The sequence below is a fragment of the Sporothrix brasiliensis genome, assembly GCF_000820605.1.
Source record: "Sporothrix brasiliensis 5110 chromosome Unknown Cont20, whole genome shotgun sequence".
Classification (NCBI taxonomy): Eukaryota; Fungi; Ascomycota; class Sordariomycetes; order Ophiostomatales; family Ophiostomataceae; genus Sporothrix; species Sporothrix brasiliensis.
The window spans coordinates 3447064-3464289 of NW_024467139.1; the positions used below are offsets into that span (position 1 = coordinate 3447064).

General features: G+C 57.8%; 4 protein-coding genes across 4 annotated transcripts; 2 read left to right on the forward strand and 2 right to left on the reverse strand.

Moving 5' to 3' along the window:
- Positions 1 to 355: 355 nt before the first annotated feature.
- SPBR_07762 (5-formyltetrahydrofolate cyclo-ligase) lies at positions 356 to 1156 on the reverse strand (the record flags this gene model as incomplete). The annotated part of the gene is made up of 1 exon (XM_040766016.1): positions 356 to 1156. The coding sequence occupies one exon, from the start codon at positions 1154 to 1156 to the stop codon at positions 356 to 358; it is 801 nt and encodes a 266-aa protein (XP_040616925.1).
- A 1366-nt stretch (positions 1157 to 2522) lies between these two features.
- Positions 2523 to 5735, forward strand: SPBR_06503 (oligopeptide transporter 4; the record flags this gene model as incomplete). Its single annotated transcript, XM_040764759.1, has 1 exon — positions 2523 to 5735. The coding sequence occupies one exon, from the start codon at positions 2523 to 2525 to the stop codon at positions 5733 to 5735; it is 3213 nt and encodes a 1070-aa protein (XP_040616926.1).
- A 444-nt stretch (positions 5736 to 6179) lies between these two features.
- SPBR_06314 (uncharacterized protein) lies at positions 6180 to 12896 on the reverse strand (the record flags this gene model as incomplete). Its single annotated transcript, XM_040764571.1, has 1 exon — positions 6180 to 12896. One exon carries the CDS (start codon positions 12894 to 12896, stop codon positions 6180 to 6182), a length of 6717 nt encoding a protein of 2238 aa, XP_040616927.1.
- A 1630-nt stretch (positions 12897 to 14526) lies between these two features.
- Positions 14527 to 16680, forward strand: SPBR_06791 (tRNA (guanine-N2-)-methyltransferase; the record flags this gene model as incomplete). The annotated part of the gene is made up of 1 exon (XM_040765047.1): positions 14527 to 16680. The coding sequence occupies one exon, from the start codon at positions 14527 to 14529 to the stop codon at positions 16678 to 16680; it is 2154 nt and encodes a 717-aa protein (XP_040616928.1).
- Positions 16681 to 17226: the final 546 nt, after the last annotated feature.

Here is a 17226-nt window from a genome sequence, read left to right on the forward strand (position 1 = left end):
CGACCCAAGCGGGAAAGTGCTAATGCCACCACACCCCGAAAGCAAACAAAACAAGAAAATTTTAGTAGGCAAGAGCAACCGGCCAAGCGTCGACAGGGACTGCCTCACTGCGTCTTTGTTGCCAGGAAGGTGGGGCATAAAATTACAGAGTGGCCCGACAAAATGGGCAAAAAGAGGGGTGTCAATGGTGGGTGGGCGCCTTCCCGGTTAGCGTTGGGAGGTGCTGGAGCAATTTCACAGCACATGCACCTGCCAGCCTTGCTTAGTCATTTAATAGCATGAGTGTGCTTCCAGTCTGGGGCCTTTGTAGCTCGTTACTTGTGTCATTTCGCTTTCGTGAATATATAAACAACGTCTATTGTTTTGTGTTTGCCCCGGCCTCCGGTGTTATTATAGCTCCGTCGCCCGTGATGAGGCCGTCCAGCGGTTGGTCATGCGGACCTATTGGCACGGAATGAGCAGGCAAGACCTGTTCGCTCAGGGCAAGGCCGTAAAGACGGACGGCCTGGGACGGCGGCGGGACAGCAGCTGCCGTTTTGAGTGCGTAGCGATGCAAGAAATAATCGTAGAAGCCTCGGCCGTGGCCGCAGCGGTGGATGCGGCGTGTTTCTGGGTGGACGTCGAAGGCAACACCGGGCATGAGAATAAGGTCAAGAGCGGAGAGCGAACGCTTCCCCTCTCCGTCTTCATTTGTCTCACCAACCTCCCGAGGATCGTCACCCAGAACGCGGGTGCGCGTAGGCACGCTGCTGGCCGACACGCTCGGGATGCCCCAACTGTCGCGCTCCAGCGCCTCGTAGTCGGCAAGATCGTGCAGCTGGACCATGTCCATGATGCGCGGCGGGATATAGTCATCGGCCGCTATTGTCGCTGCTGGCTTGTGCAGGTACGGCACAAACACTTGCTTGCCGGCGGCGAGAGCGTGCCGCACGATGGCGTCCGTTTGCACTTCGGCGGCAGGCATTGACAAGAAAACTGCGACACGGCGTGCATCCGCGAACGGCGGGAAACGCAATAGCGCGCCGTGGATAGCCGCACTCTGCAAAGACACCGATGCTGCGGGCAGAGACTTGAGCTGCTGCTTCATCTGAGTCCGGAGCTGGTTTTTGGCCACAGCCAGAGCGGGCATCGCGCCCAGGACGGCACTTGGCGTCATCGTGCCGTCGGCTTCGTTCCTAGGCGGCTGCGGCATATGGAGAAAATGTGGCCACTAGAAACGACCGTTTCTTTTGTAATTTGGTGTTTCGTGTGGTAGAATAGCCAAGTTGAAACAGTTAAGTTGGTGTGACAGTATGTGGTAGTTTCGTCGTAGCTGTTTATGCCTGCTGGCAAAAATATGGCTTTGTCGTTGGGTAGCCGTGGAAGCGGAATTAGCGCGCCAGCCTGCACGTCACCTGCGGCTGGCCGCTTGCACCTGCCTACGCTGGTAACTCTGCACGGCTACCCTGCCATGCGGCCAGAAGACCTCGTGAGCACTTTCCATTCTTCGTTTTTACCTTTCGGTGCCCCTCGTACCTTCCCCTAACGAACATAGTGAGTGCGTTATGCTCTTTACAACGGCAGGCGCAGCCCAGGAATCCATTGCAAGGTCAGCCCTTAAATCAGATCTCCACCTGCATCGACAAAAGCTTCCAATTCAGACCCGTCCCAGGTGACGCACCTTTTGCAACCCATCAACCCACCACGATCTTAGCCATCAGATTGAAGTGCCGGGCCACCCCACGCCAGAAGCAAAACTCCCGCCTCGCTAGGCACCTGGCATTCACAAGCCGCTCAATTGACCCACAAGGTCCTCTCGGGTAGCATCTTGCCTGTCTCGACACTCCTCGCACCATCTTTTCTGCTTCAGGAACTGTTTCTTGACGCATAGCATTTCCCCTCGCGTTTCTTTTCGTCCCATCCTCAGCCTCGTCTCTCGGACCGCTCGCCCACACCAGTATCGCTATTTTCGTCCACATGGTGTCTAACGCTGCACGGCATACAACGTAGTGCCACTCATTTGCCCATCTTTTGCCCCACTCGCATCATGTCCTGCTAGGTTTATCGATTTTCACGCCCCAGCCTGGCCGTCAATTGACTGACCATACCTTGCCAGCTTGCCCGTAGCCTACCCTAGTCCCTGAGGTCGCCCCGCCATGCCGCTGCAAGCCGTACTCGTCTCCCACTACGGGTGCAGCACCGCGGCTTCTGCACCGACTTAGATCTGGTCAACGGCCGCCTCCTCCGCCAACTTCTATTGAAGACGGCGCCTCATCGACATCGATAATTGACTGCTCAGTCACGGGCGCTGCATATTTCTCACCGCCGAGGCTTTCTGGCCCCTCCGTTCTCCGCCTGCTCTATCCGCGGCAACCCTACCACACTCACCTGCGTCGGAAGCTGCTATTTCTACTCAGTCTGCTTCCAATTCCTCTCCGTATTCTTCGTCTCGTCGCTTATAACCTCATCCCCTCGGCCCGTATACACCACATGGCCTGCCCGCCCCGGACTCGGCCTAGGAGGAGAGAGTCAACCATCGCGGCATGCTCAGCACCTCCAAGACACGCCCCAGTGACGGCGATCCGATGACAAGACAACCTCCACCGTCTCTGCGCTCGTCGCCGAGCTTCCAGAAGGCGTCCTATGGCGCCGTGTCAGGTATCGGATCCGGCACCTCGACGCCTACGGCTGTAGCGACAGCGGCAGTGACGCCCACCGAACCGATCCATACTCAATCAGAGGCAGCCGAAGCTCCTCTACGCCGCATGTCCACCGGTGCCAGTGCTGCCTCAACACGGCATGCCACTCTACGGCGAAAGCGGTCTCAAGCCACATCGTTATTTGCACAGTACGATGCCGTGACGGGCGGTTCTACACGCGTTCCCCCGCCGGAGCTTGAGGTGGAAGCGATGCTTGCCGGCCTGGGCGGCACACGCTTCGACGCGGCTGGCACGGCTGCAGCGGTTACGGCCGCGCCGAGCGAAGCCAGCTTCGACAGCGGCGGGCTAGACGACGACAACGACGACGACGATGACAACAACAACAACAACAACAACGACGACGACGATGGCCAGGATGGACTCTCTGGGGGCAATTACGATAGCGAGACCGGCACAGTCTCTGATACAGGATATCCAATCCTCAGAGACACCGACGTTCACAACAACGGCTGCGGCTCTACCTATGGCGAACCGGTGGATGGTAGCGTTGGCGACTCTGGAGAAGTCGGCAAGTCGTCAGCCCAGCGCGATCCGCTTGGTAGCAATGACGAAGACGAAGACGACGACAATGCGACCTCATCCAACCCACCGGATAACTCACCCTTCGCACAAGTTCGTGCCTCTGTGGCCCCCGTCGATAACACATTGCTTTCGATTAGCACACCACGTATGTGGTTCTTATCGATACTCTTCTCCTTCCTTGGCTCGTCCACAAACCTCTTCTTCTCGCTACGCTACCCCAGTGTCGCCATTACACCCGTCATTGCACTTCTCCTTGTGCACCCGCTCGGCCTCGCCTGGGATATGGTCTTCAAGCGTGCCGAAGACCCGCCCGAGGACTTTGTTGACGGTGTACTTGTGCATAACTCGGGCCAACACGCACGCCATATTTGCAGCCGGATGGTGCGTTTCCGCCTTTGGCTGTCTCAGGGCAGCTGGAACGAAAAAGAGCACACCTGCGTTTATGTGAGCAGCAATGTATCGTTTGGATTCGCCTTTGCGACAGACGTAATTGTCGAGCAGACGCATTTCTATAAGCAAGATGTCAGCATCATTTACCAGCTGCTTCTCATTGTGTCGACCCAGATCTTGGGCTACACCTTTGCAGGCCTGTCGCGCCGCTTTCTCGTGCGACCTAGCGGCATGATTTGGCCGTCTACGCTCATGTCGGCCGCCATGTTTGCTACACTTCACAAGGAGGAAAACAAGCCTGCCAACGGCTGGCGCATCAGCCGCTGGCACTTCTTTTATGCCGTCTTCCTGGGCGCCTTTGCGTTCTATTTCATCCCCGGTCTACTGATGCCTGCTCTTAGCTACTTCAACGTCATCACTTGGTTCGCGCCTAGGAACGTCGTTGTCTCCAACTTGTTCGGAGTTGTGTCTGGCCTTGGCTTGTTTCCAATGACTTTTGACTGGGCGCAGATTGCCTACATTGGCTCACCCCTCCTCACGCCATTCTGGGCCGCCATGAACGTCGTGGGCGGCCTCGTTATTGTCATGTGGATTATCGCGCCGATAGCCTACTACAGAAACTGGCTGTACTCGTCCTTTATGCCCATCCTCTCGGCCTCGGTCTTTGACAACAAGGGACAGGTCTACGATGTCAGCCGGATTCTAACCTCCGACTTTTTGTTCGACCGTGGAGCCTACAGCAACTACAGTCGTGTCTTTCTGCCCATAACGTATGTTCTGAGCTATGGCGTGCAGTTTGCAGGGCTTGCCTCGCTGCTGACGCACACCGCCTGCTGGCACGGCAAAGACATCTGGCGTCAGTGGTGTCAGTCGCTGGACGAGGCTAAACTGCAAGCAGCAGCAAGCAAACGGACGACGAACCTCGGCGGGTTTGCAGACCGGGAGGGTGCGTACCAGCCCGCGCCCACGAGTGCCGCCGACAACATGATTGAAGACGACGAAACGGATGTCGATAATCCCCGCTCGGCCAATCTTGCGTCCAACGCCGTCCCTCTGCAGTCGGCCACCAGCCGCAGCGTGAGTGACTCTACCATGGACGACCTCATGAGCCACGAAGATGTCCACAACCGCCTTATGAAGCGATATCGTGATGCACCTATGTGGTGGTACCTTGTGACATTCGTGTCCATGACGGCTGTCGGCATGTTCATTGTCGAGTACTATCCCGTTCACCTACCATGGTACGGCTTACTGCTCGCCCTTGGAATTTGCGCCGTCCTGTTCATCCCTATCGGCATTGTCATGGCCGTCACAAACCAGCACGTCAGCATCTACCTGATCTGCCAGCTGGTGTGTGGCGCCATGTTCCCGGGACGCCCAGTCGCCAACATGGTCTTTGTCACCTACGGCTACATCTCGTCAGCGCAGGGCATCAAGTTTTGTGCCGACCTCAAGCTTGGCCACTACATGAAGATTCCGCCCCGCACTTTGTTCAAGGTCCAGATGGTCGCCACGCTGGTCTCGTCGGTGTCCCAAATCGCTGTCCTCAACTGGATGTTTGGCAACATTCCGGGGCTGTGCACGTCAGAGGCGCTCAACGGCTTCATCTGCCCCATTGCCCGTGTCCATTTCAACGGGTCCATTCTCTGGGGCGTCGTGGGACCCGGGGAGTTCTTTGGGCCTAACGCCATCTATCGCCCGCTCGTGTGGTTTTTCCTCGTTGGCGCCATCGCGCCGGTCCCCCTATGGCTTTACAGCCGCCACCGGCGCGACAGCCTCGTGCGCAAAATCAACCTGCCCATCCTGCTGGGCTCTCTTGGCTGGATCCCGCCTGCCACCGGCCTCAACTTTTCCGTTTGGGCGCTCGTCTGTTATCTGTTTAACTACTTGGTCAAGCGCCGTGCCACTGCCTGGTGGGCCAAGTATACGATGACGCTCAGCGCAGCGCTTGATGCAGCGCTTGCCTCGGGCATCGTCGTGGTCTTCTTCGCCTTCATCTACTCGGGCCTCGCGACCAACTTCCACTGGTGGGGCACCGAGGTGTACAAACAGGGGTGCGACTGGCAGGCCTGTGCATATCAGACCGTCCCTGAGGGCGGACGGTTCGGACCTGACATTTGGTGATGATGCTTTCATCATTTATAAGTGGCGTTGGCGCAGATGGTCTATTCCTTTTATATCAGAAATATTTTACGAATTTATTTTGGAAAGTTTTGGATTTAACTCGTAACATTGAAAACTAATGAAAATACAGAAGCAAGTGGGATATCAGTGGTCTGGCTATGCCGCTGTATGGCCATGTATGCCATGCCAGAAATATAGCAGACCCGAAGCGTAGGGCAAGCAAAATGAGCACGTTAAAAAACCATGAGACAAAGCAGAGTTCATCACCACAATGCCGACTCAAAACAAGCTAGGACAGGGTGTTGGCTGAGGAGAGAACGAAACTCACGGAACCAAAACATGCCGGAAAAGCTGTCATCCCATCGCGATGTGAGTATCTTAGTGTAGGAAACAAACAGAACAAAACAAAACAAAACAAAACAGCTAACATGGCAAAAACCCAGGTCACCCGCCCCTGTTTTCGTTCTTCTTCTTCTTCTTCTTCCTGTTCCTCTTTTTGAGAGCTGCGGCGCGGTCTTTAGCCTTTTGGCGGGCTCCTTCAAGACGTTCTTCTTGTGATGGCTCTGCTGTGGAAGAGGAGGCTGTGGAAGAGGAGGCTAGAGCAGGACTGTCTGAGAGAGCCTCTGAACTACCTCCTGTGATATCCTCCGGTGCATCCTCTGCCGTATTATCTGGATCCTGCGGGGTATCGTTTGAGATCTCTTCTGGAACATCGCCGGAGGTACCCGCGGCAACATCCTGTTTCACTTTCTCGGTGGCAACCTCACCGATATTCTCGGCGGCCTCTTCTTCGGCCTCTTCTTCGATCTCCTCTCCAACCTCCTCTCCAACCTCCACTTCGATCTCCTCTTCAACCTCCACCTCAGCCTCCTCTTCCGCCTCCACTTCAACGTCGCCCTGAACCTCCTCTTCAACATCGTCCTGAATGTTGTCCTGAATGTCGTCCTCGATGGCATGCGTTTCAATACTCTTCTCGACCTCTCCATCAACCTTACCGGTCAGGTCATCGTCTGTCCCACTGGCATCCTCAGCGAGTGGTGCATCTTTGGTAAGCTCGTCTAGAGAGTGTTCCCTCGTAGCGGGCTCGTCTGACGTTGACGTAGACACTCTAGAAGAGGATCCGAATTCCGAGTGATCAGTCGCAATCTGGCGTTTGGCGACTGTTTCGTTACTCGAGGCAGTCAGTGCAACATCGGAAGCCTCATCGTCCAAGACATCCAGACTCGAAATTTCCTGTCCCCACAAGTCGTTTAATTGTTTGCGAAGCGCAGCCCGTTCCTCGGGCGAGCGTCTCTTTGATCTTGAAGAACCAGCTTTCCGACTGGGACTTGCGATGTCAAAGCTCCACTCATCAAGCGACTGCTGGATCTGCTTGTGGCGTGCGACATTGTCCTTACGCGAGGGTGTTTTAGACGCTGATGCCTTGGCGGCTGAAGAGTGCCTGGTGGAAGACGAGGGACTGGCCACTGGTGACGGACTGGCCTTGACAATGCTCGAGACGCTGGCGGCCACTTCATCCAAGATCGTGCCGACGGGACGACCGGTCTCGGCTGCTTTGTCGATTGCGTTCCGGAAAACATGATTCACTTTCGCATAGGTAAGCTGTTCGATGCGTTTCCTCTCGTCATATGCTTCGAGTCTACTCAAGCGAGACCCGAGATGTTCTGACGGCTCCGAAGAGTCTTCGGGTTCTGCAGGATCTGCGGATTTTGAAGGTCCTGGAGATTCTGCTGCAGACACCTCTACATTGCCAGTTGTCACTTCGGCAGGGCCTCCCATCTTCCTTGGGGTCGTCACAAAGCCCTTCTCTTCATCGATTGGGACCTCGTCATCCGGGTACATGAAGCGATCTTGCAGCCATGCGATAGTATCGTTGTGTCCTTGGGCGATCCGTCCCGGCAACCGCAAGACGTACCGTACGGCGGAAAATTCAATCAACTCGTCGGCGATAGCATCAAACCAGCCGTTCTGGGTTTTTCTCGCAGATGACGAGACCGACTTCGGGTTCGGCCGATCGTCCGCCGCTTGCAGGGATCGCATCCAGTCCTCAAGCATAAGGACATAGACGAATAAATAGCGCTTGTTCTGCAACCACCCGTGCATTCGCATGAGAATCCGAGTCAGGTGCCAGCCGCGCACTCTTTCGAGGTGCCCGCGGTCCTCGAGATGCGTGTAGACTGTGAAGAGTGCATGAGACACAATGCCACGGCCTCCCTTGCTCAAATGCAAGCTCTCATACTGCCTCGTGAGCGCGTCCAAGGCCGCAAAGGCGACGACAATAAACACGAGAATGACAAGCTTGACGAGCCAGGTCACTTTTGTGGAAAAGTGGTAGCCGTGGCCGGTGTTGTGGTGGCCGTAGGTGTGCAGGCCGGCCGGGCCCGGTGGCCGGTGGACCAAGATGATCAGCTCGTCGCGGTCAGGGCTGCGTGCCTCCGTTGCATCGTCGTCTCTGCTGCCATCGAGACCGCCCATGACACTCTTGGGAGGAGCCAGGTGACGGTGGCTGGACTCAAAGGATTCGCGGCCACCAATGGCAGTGAGGTCGCGCACGTTTGAGGCGGCACGGCGCAGGTAGACCTGGACAATACCGCCGTCTTCGAGCACAGTGGTCTCGATGAGGGGGTATGTCTTCTTCTTGCCGTGCCAGTCAAGGGCGACAGGGTCGCGCGGGCGGACGGGATCCTCGAGAACGAGGCCGAGTTTGTCAAAGTAGGCGCGCTGGAGGTGGTGAGCTTGGTAGCGGCGGCCAATTGCTCCGCTGAACATGTCCTCCTTGTCGGCCTGGTGGATGTCGTCGCGACGCTGGAGCGGGTGGATGCTGAGGCTGTCGTAGTGCGTCAGGCTGTGGCCGTTGACGAGGACCCAGCCGTCGCCCAAGTGGAAGCGCTGCAGGAAGCAGTCGGCGCCGCAGAGGTCGGCAACCTGGTTGGCGGCGCCGGCGTCGAACTTGTGCCATGTGCGCTGGTTGTGCATGACGATGGGGCTGGTACCGCCGTCGTACTGGCCAAGGCGAGCCAGGCGTCTGGCAAATTTGGAGTCGTCGGCACCCGACTGCCGCTTACCGCCATACATGGCTGCGTCCGCGGGGGCGTAGTAGCTGGGAATGAGACGCAGCACGACCTCGGGGATCTCCTCGTGGATGCAGCGGAAGAGCTGCTCATCCCAGCTGGGCTCTGGGTGCTCGCCGCGGGCAAAGGCGGCGCGGTTGGCCTTGTACACGGTGTTGATGGTGTTGTCACCCAGCGAGGTGCGCATGCACGGCAGTTCCGCAGCGCGATGGGCCAGGTCGGCGGCCAGAAAGACGGCGCCGCCGCCATAGGACGAGGGCAGCAGGGTACCGACGTCCTTGTTGATGAAGCGGTTGTCCAGGCCGCCGGTGGAGGTGGCGCGGCCAAAAGTGGCATACTCCCAGGCGTACTGGTCGTACAGCGTGGAGCCGTTGTGGAACGTCCAGTCGGACCAGGGGTCGCTGGGGAAGCCGAGGTACAGGTTCTGGTTGTAGAGCCCGGGCTGCGCGGACTCGGGTGACGTGGCGTGGGGCGTCTCGTGGGTGGCGACGAGGCCGCGGTGCTCGCGCAGTTTTGATACGAGGCGGCGCATGTCGGGCACGAACACGTCGTCGTCGATGAGCGCGTACATGGTGAGCTGCCACGCCGGGTAGCGCTCCTCTGAATCGACAGGTTCCGTCTGGCTCGCGTCCTCTGCCTGGCTCTGGCTCTTGGGCTTATACGGCCGGCCGGCTCCAAAGTTGGCAAAGTCGTACAACTGGAGCCACTGCAGCGCATTGGAGTACCGGATGGCGGCGGCGTCGGGCACGACGGGCAGCGGATGGACGTCCGAGGAGCCGCCGCCGACGCCCTCGTTCATGTGGCCCCAGTCCTCGACGAGGTCAAAGAAGATGCCCTGCTCCGCGAGTAGATTGGTCACGACCTGTGTCTCGTTGCCACGGGGGCGGTGGAGCAGAAGCAACAAAAATGCGCCGTTCGAGTGGCCCTGGCCATCGGTGAGCCAGCGGCCCATGTCGTCAATTGCGGCAAAGTCGTTGTTGTGCAGCTTGGAGTAGGTTGTGCTGACAGCAAACGCGAGGCCCGAGGCGTCCAGCGTGCCGGGCAGCACCGTGGGCAGGTCCGGCGGCAGGTTCTTGTATCTCTTGAGCGGCTGGCCGTACGGAACTGTGCCGTGGATGGCGCTGTCGTAGGTGCCGTTGCGGATACCAAGTCGGTCCGGGTCGGGCCGCAGACCGCGGCCGCTGACGGGCAGACGGATGGCTCCTTTGGGCAGGATGGGCATCGGCGTGGCCAATGCCGGGCGTTGGATCGCGGGCCGCTGCTTTCTTGCCTCTTCCTTGGTCTCGACATCCGCAGCCACGGGAATCTCGAGCGACGGCGGCAGTGGTGGCATCGGTGGCGGCGGGATGTATGTAATGTTTGTCCCGTTGTTGTCGATGATGTACTTGCCGCCGTTGTAAGCAACGACCAGCTCCTCGACGAATTCAAAGACATTCTGGTTGTCGGCCCACACGGTGTCGTTGTTTAATACGCCCTGCGAAACACTGAAGCCCGTGTTGTCACGGTGCAGGCGAACGCGCACGGGCCCGTCGCCGCCAACGTGGACGACCATCGAGGTCGGCAGACTGATGGCGAAGCGGTTCGTTGCGGTCTTGTGGTCCCAATAAATCAGCCGTACATGGCCTGGCTCAGCGCCCTCGGTGTCGTAGCGGTACACCGGGGCCGCCTTTGGCTTTGCAGGACGGAAAGAAACGGAAGTCGGCGAGGGCGGATTGGATGCGACGGGGGCAGAGGACTCTGACGGCGCTGTGTGAGTTGGAGCCTTGTCGACCGGTGCGTTGTTCTTTGCCGGAGAATCCGGTGCACCAGCGGCCGATTTGTCCTCGAGGCCGCGCTTTCTTGAGACAGGACGGGATCCCGGGTTGTCGTCTCCGTCGGCCGGCTTCTTGGCACTCGCCGGCTCATGTTCCTTATGCGGCTGGACCTTGTTCATGTTCTTCATGTTCTCCAGAAGCATGCCAAGTCCTGAGGTGAGCATCTCCGTGTTCTTTTGCATCCTCTCCTCGTTCTCCTGCATCTTGGCCATGTTGTCCAAAATCTGCTGCAAAAACGAGTCGTGGTGGTCATTGGACGTCGTGTCCGCCAACGGCGCCTGCTGCAGGACGTGCTGCTGGGCCTCCTGCGGGAAACCGTCGACGGCGGGGATGTCTGCCGGGATGTCGGGGACCTTCGGGGTAGAAGGTGCGTTGAGAACAGCGGCGGCAGCCGAGTGGATGCCCGGAGTGGCACTCCCAGTGACTGCTGCGACGGGTTTGTTACCGCCTGCCTCCGCAGAGATGACGCCGTCGTCGTTGCACACGGTCCCTTTGGGAGGCGCCTGGCACTCCTTCGCGTACCCGAGCATGCCGTGGTCGGCGTCGCGCGGGTTGTCGTAAGCAAAGACGACGACCTCGTTGTCCTCGAGCTTCTCCGCGTCCTGGTGGCCCGGGCCGAGCTTGAGGTGCCGGAACATGCGCGCAATCTTGAGCACCTGGCGCTCCACGACGGCCTGGCGCTGCGCATTGGCCTCGATCCGCCACTGGTACGCGGCCTGTTCAGCGTACTTGAGCGTCTTTTGCAGCTCCACGTCGTGTAGGTGCGTCTTGGGCATGTGCTCGTACTGGCCCCGGTTGTACGCCTCGCCGAAGTCGTTGCGCCACTGCAGCATCTCGTTCGCCACATGCGCGCGCAGGGCCGTGCGGCCGGGCACCCGGATGCGCTGGAAGCCCGAGTAGTAGTCGTCGAGGCCCTGGTCAATGGTGGCGAGCGAGGGCGTGCCCATGTCGACGGCGAAGTCGGCACTGGGGTAGTTGGGCGGGTTGTTGAGCGTGTCTCGGTCATAGACGTGCTCGACATTGTTGACCTTGACGTCGACTTCGCTGCTAAGGTTCAACTTGTCGGACAGGAAGTTCAAGTAGTCTGCAAGGTCATGCTCGTTGAAGGATCTGGGCGGCCTCGTCTTGTCTCTGGACTCGGCTGCATCCTCGACCGTGGCACTGGCGGCCGCCTCGGCAGAGGCGGGTGACGTTGTCGAGCTGGTGGTCTCTGTCGGGCTGCTTGTCACTGGCATGCCGGTAGCCGTTCCAGTTGTCTCGCTAGACATTGCTGGTACATCGGACGGGGACGGATCAAAGAAGCCAGACGGAAAGCGGTCCTCGAACGCCCTATCGGCATATTCCACCTCATTTGTCTCGTTGGCCAGGTGGATGCTGTAGATGGGAAGACGAATGGGCTTCAGAACGCACGTGGGCTTGCATCTGCTGTTGGATGTAAGGGAGGGTGTCTCGGATAGACCGTTATCTTGAGCCTTGGTCGGAGCTTTGGTGCTGGCTGATGTCGTCAACTGAGCCTTGAGCGGGGCCATAGCCGGAGCCTCGGTATCCGTGCTGGAAACCGGGTCCGGCCCCGTCGTGGTAAGTTTGGCGCGCGACGGCCAGTCCCAGGGTGCGGCATTGGTGACCTTGGTGCTGGTGGAATCCATCACATGAGGCACATTTGGGGCTGGTTGCCGGGTCTGACTCCAGATGCTGGAGACGAACATGATTGTCGCAACAACAAAGAGGAGGGGCTTGAACGAGATGCACTGCCGTGGCAGCAGGTTCCGCAAACGAAACTTGGACAAGAGAGCAAGGATGGCCAGAGCCACGAGCATGAGGCTGCTCTTCACGCGGTGCAGCAAAGTGCCGCCCGGGAAGCGCATGTGCTCCGGTGGAGGCACCAGGTAGGCAAGTGCAACACTACCCTGCGGCTCAAAGTTGGGGTCGAGGTCGAAGTCGTCCGTCCAGTAACCGATGGCCGAGGACACGGTGGCTCTGGAAATGCGATAGCGTGCTTTTCGGATCCGACTCGAGTATGACATCGCGCAGCTGTGGGGATAGTTGTACGACATGAAGCCTTCCTTGACAAAGCAGACCAGCTTGTTGGTGGTCCAGCACGTTGGGTGGGAGACAAAACCGAGCACGGGCCGTGTACGGTTGTACACGCGTCCAAGCTTCACGAGAAGGAAGGTGTCAATGATCTCTGCCTTCTCGAACAAGAAGCACAAGACGGACAAGATGGCCTCGACCAGCTTTACTGTAGCCGTTTCTACCAGGATCGACGATTGTAACATTGTGGCGGTAGCGAGCATAGATGTGCGGGTGCTGTGTAGTCGATGTGCTCCTATGTTTGAGCTTCTGGCTGTATCAGGCACCCGTGTGCCCTGCTTTGTCCTTAAAAACAAATGTGCATACACTTGGTGTCTGCTGTCATATTAATTCATGTAATCTGAAAGGAATACAAAACAGACAAAGAATGTAATTACCAAGGAGGGAAATTATTCCAAGCCGAGCGTAAGCAGTCAAGATCAACGGTGAAAAGAGTGTTCGAAACGATTGTACGTCCGAGTGCTCTATCGAGCACTCGAAAGAACGCCAGGGAAACGAAAGAGAGGTGGATCCGGTGAGTGCTTGTCGAGTCGTCGAATTTGAGTGTATTCCACAACGGTGGAGAGAAGGTAAGCGTTGGGATTCGACTACAAAATGCAGTCTTTAGTTTCTGGATGCGTTAAAACAGTCATTCGAGGCTATACAATGCGAAAGGAAGCCATGGGCGCCGCAGGAGCGTGACAACTGCACCGAACGGGGCTGACGGTGGAGGGCGACGAGAAAAAAAAAAAGAAGGGAGCGAAAATGCCAACTCTAGGAAAACATCAACAACCCCAGTTATACGGTGCAAAATGGTTCCGCCTAAAAAATTTGAGCGTCTCTGATCGCCCGAATTCTGCTCTGCCTATGGCACAAAATTATCTCCACCATGCAATCGAAGGCGGTCGATTGTCAATGACAGTCCTCAAACTGTGCTTACAGGGACAGCCATGTACAGCCGTCCAACTCGGCGTTCAAGAGAGATAGCTAGTGTAGATTCACAAATGTGGACTTTCTACAAAGGTACAACAGTATATATGTGCCTTCAACGACCATTTCTCGACGAGCACTGGTTACATTCAAAACAGAATACTTGACGCTCGTCATCTGCTTTTTTTTTCTTCTTTTTTTTTCTTTTTAAAAGAACTCATACACTCCCGCTGTGTCGTGGAATGGAATGCAGACTGTCTGTGCAGACCACCTATATGCTCTTCATTGTTTCGTCCCAAAGTACACGTCCATTTTTGCACATTGCGGGATCGTGCTGTGAGGTAGAGGATGATGTTGGGACATGGCCACTTACACATGATGTAATGTAGCCAGCCTCGTTGGGTCCACTTTAATCAGTGTCTGACTCCAGGCCGAATGCCCTGAAGCGGCTAGCGGGCATTGGCCTCGCGCTAACGCATGAGTCTCCACGATTGGCTACCCTGCAACCTGCAAAATAAAATGCTAAGAAATAGGGACAAAAAAAGCCATCGCCAACAAGTCTTCTGCATCTAGATGCGTCGCCAGTCCGAACGCCCTCACCTCCTACACAGTGCTCGCCCAAGCTCGAAATAGACGGAGACCTCATCCTCGCCGCGCTCTTTGATGTGCTGTCCTGCGCTCCATCGCATCTCTTTTTCTTGTTCTTTGGCGACGCCAGCGTCGAGGAGACTGTCACAGCGGAATCGACCACTGCATAGTTCGTATGCTCGCCGACCGACTGGTGCGGCCGTCCCCGTGTACTGGTTCTCGACTAGCACACCTGCTTTCTGTCACCGCCCCGCCCAACAGCGGCCCCAGGCGCGTCACCTGCACAGCCACCTGAGCGACGACTACTCAGACACTGCTATGACTGCTGAGGCACAGGACGAGTCGTTTGCGAGAGGCGAGGCGACTGGCCTGGACAACGGCGCTGAAAATGTGGTCGTTGTCGATGGTACGCGGTATAAGACCGCCAAAGAGGGCCTGGCTCGCATCTACGTGCCATTGAGCGGAGGCGATCGGAAGGAGCGTCAGAATGGAGGTGGCGGACCGTCAGTAGACGACCACCCTCAGCAGGTCTTTTACAACCCCATCCAGCAGTTCAACCGTGATCTTAGTGTGCTGGCCATCAAGGCGTATGGCACGGCCACGATCGAGAAGCGCGCAGAGGCGGCTGCGAAGAAGCGCAAGGAGGCGTTGAACAAGAAGCGGAAGCGGCGTGAAGAGCGTAGCCAACAACACGCTGCTACGACAGAGGCCGAGGCCGAGCCAAAGTCAGAGGCGGCCGACGAAAGGGCGGTTGGCGTTGATGGCGAAAGACTGGCCAAGGTCGAAAAGAGCGCAGAGGGACAGGACGCAGCGCAGGCCGTGGCAGAACTGGCGTCGCGGGGGGCAAACGACAAAAACGACACAAACGGGACAGACGCCGAGACGACACAACCTGTGCCACACTCGCAGTCGACACCCCAGACCAGCCCACAACCACCCAAGATTCGCATTCTCGACGCTTTGTCAGCAACCGGCCTGCGTGCCCTTCGCTATGCCCACGAGCTGCCCTTCAATGTGTCCGTCACGGCCAACGACCTGCTGGCCGCCGCTACCGAGTCCATTCACCGCAATGTATCGATGAACGGCCTCACAGAAAAGATCGAGGTCACACATTCTGATGCACTGGCCCACATGTACACCGTCATAGCCAAAGACTTGACGTTTGCGGCCGAAGCGACTTCCACCAAGAATGCTGCTGCCGCCGGCTTGCGCTTTCGGCCCTCGGCCAAGTACGACGTGATCGACCTTGACCCCTATGGCACGGGTGCCAATTTTTTTGATGCGGCCGTCCAGTCCGTCCGCAGCGACGGCGGTCTGCTCTGCGTGACGTGTACCGATGCCGGCGTCTGGGCGTCCCAGGGCTACCCCGAAAAGTGCTATGCCCTGTATGGCGGCGTGCCCATGAAGGGCGCTGCGTCGCACGAGGCCGGCCTGCGCATTGTGCTGCACGCGCTGGCGACGTCGGCCGCCCGCTATGGCCTGACCATCACGCCGCTGCTGTCGCTGTCGATCGACTTTTACTGCCGTGTCTTTGTCACCGTGACGCGCTCGCCCGCCAGTGTCAAGTTCCTGGCCGGCAAGACCATGACCGTCTACAACTGCGACCAGGGCTGCGGCGCCTGGGCCACCCAGCCGCTGCTGCGCACGCACAGCCATCCCAACAAGAAGGGCTCAGGGACCTTTTTCAAGTACACCTTCGCCGCGGGCCCCACGGCGTCGCCGCGCTGCGAGCACTGCGATTCCAAGATGCACCTCTCGGGGCCCATGTACGCAGGCCCCATCCACCAGGCCGAGTTTGTGCAGCGCATCCTCGATGACCTTCCACAGGTGTCCACCGACGTCTATGGCACCACGGACCGCATCCGAGGCATGCTGCACACAGCTCTTGAGGAGATCATGGAGCCGGAGACAAAGCCAACGCCCTCCCATGCAAGCGCAGACGAGCCTCCTGTTCCTCTGACCGGGGACGACGCCCTGGCTGCCGTCGACCCGGCTCCCTTCTTCTTCTTGCCCACCAACCTCGCCAAGGCCGTGCACTGCTCCACGCCCGGCGAGGACCCCATCCGCGGCGCGCTGCTGCGTCTGGGCTACCGGGTCACCCGCAGCCACTGCAAGCCCGGCAGCCTCAAGACCGACGCCTCCTGGTCTGTGCTTTGGGACATTATGCGAGCCTTTGTCCGCCAAAAGGCACCGGTCAAGCGCGAGAACATTCGCCCAAACACGGCTGCGCATCGTCTGCTGCGGTTGCAGGAGGGTGACGAGGGCGCCGAGGGCGACGATGGCAAGGAGGCTGACGGAGAGGGCAAAGCAGCAAAGGAGGACCTCACCACAAACGCGGCAGGCAAGCCCGAGGCCATTGTCTTTGACGAGGACTTGGGCCGCCAGTTGAGCCGCAGCGGCGAGAAGCTGGTGCGGTACCAGGTGAACCCGCGCGAGAACTGGGGACCTATGAACCGTGCCAAGGGCAAATAGGCGGCGAGCATGCAATGTACGAATAGCAATATTACATTCCAATAGAAATGCGTAACAGAAATAAGTCATTGTCTGGAAATGTCAGAAAATAGCTTTGCTGGGCGATGATTCCATCACAGCACGTTGAAAGCGAGAGTCAGGGGAAGTAACGACCGGGTTTCCACAGCACAGCCTTGTTTGCCCCTTCCTTGTCTATCCTCGTCTGTCGATCCCAGGAAAGATGTTGAGGAGGAAAGAGCTACCACTGAAAAACGAAGGTGCCTTAAATCCAGGCAGTGCGACCGAAAATGCGATCACGTCGAAAAACACTCAAAATCTCACTGCTTTACACGGGATTTAGCTTGAAATCATCATTGACCCAACGCTCTCTTTTCGCAGTGTGAACACGCCTTTCGGGCGTACTGCCAATCGGCGCGATTATGGGTTGGAGGCTCTTACCTGATAAGGCGTAGACATTTATCAAGACTTTAACTCGCTCCTTCCTAAACGACAGAGCAGCTAAAATATACCCTCAAATAGGTAACCGCGACGGTGACAACGAAGGCA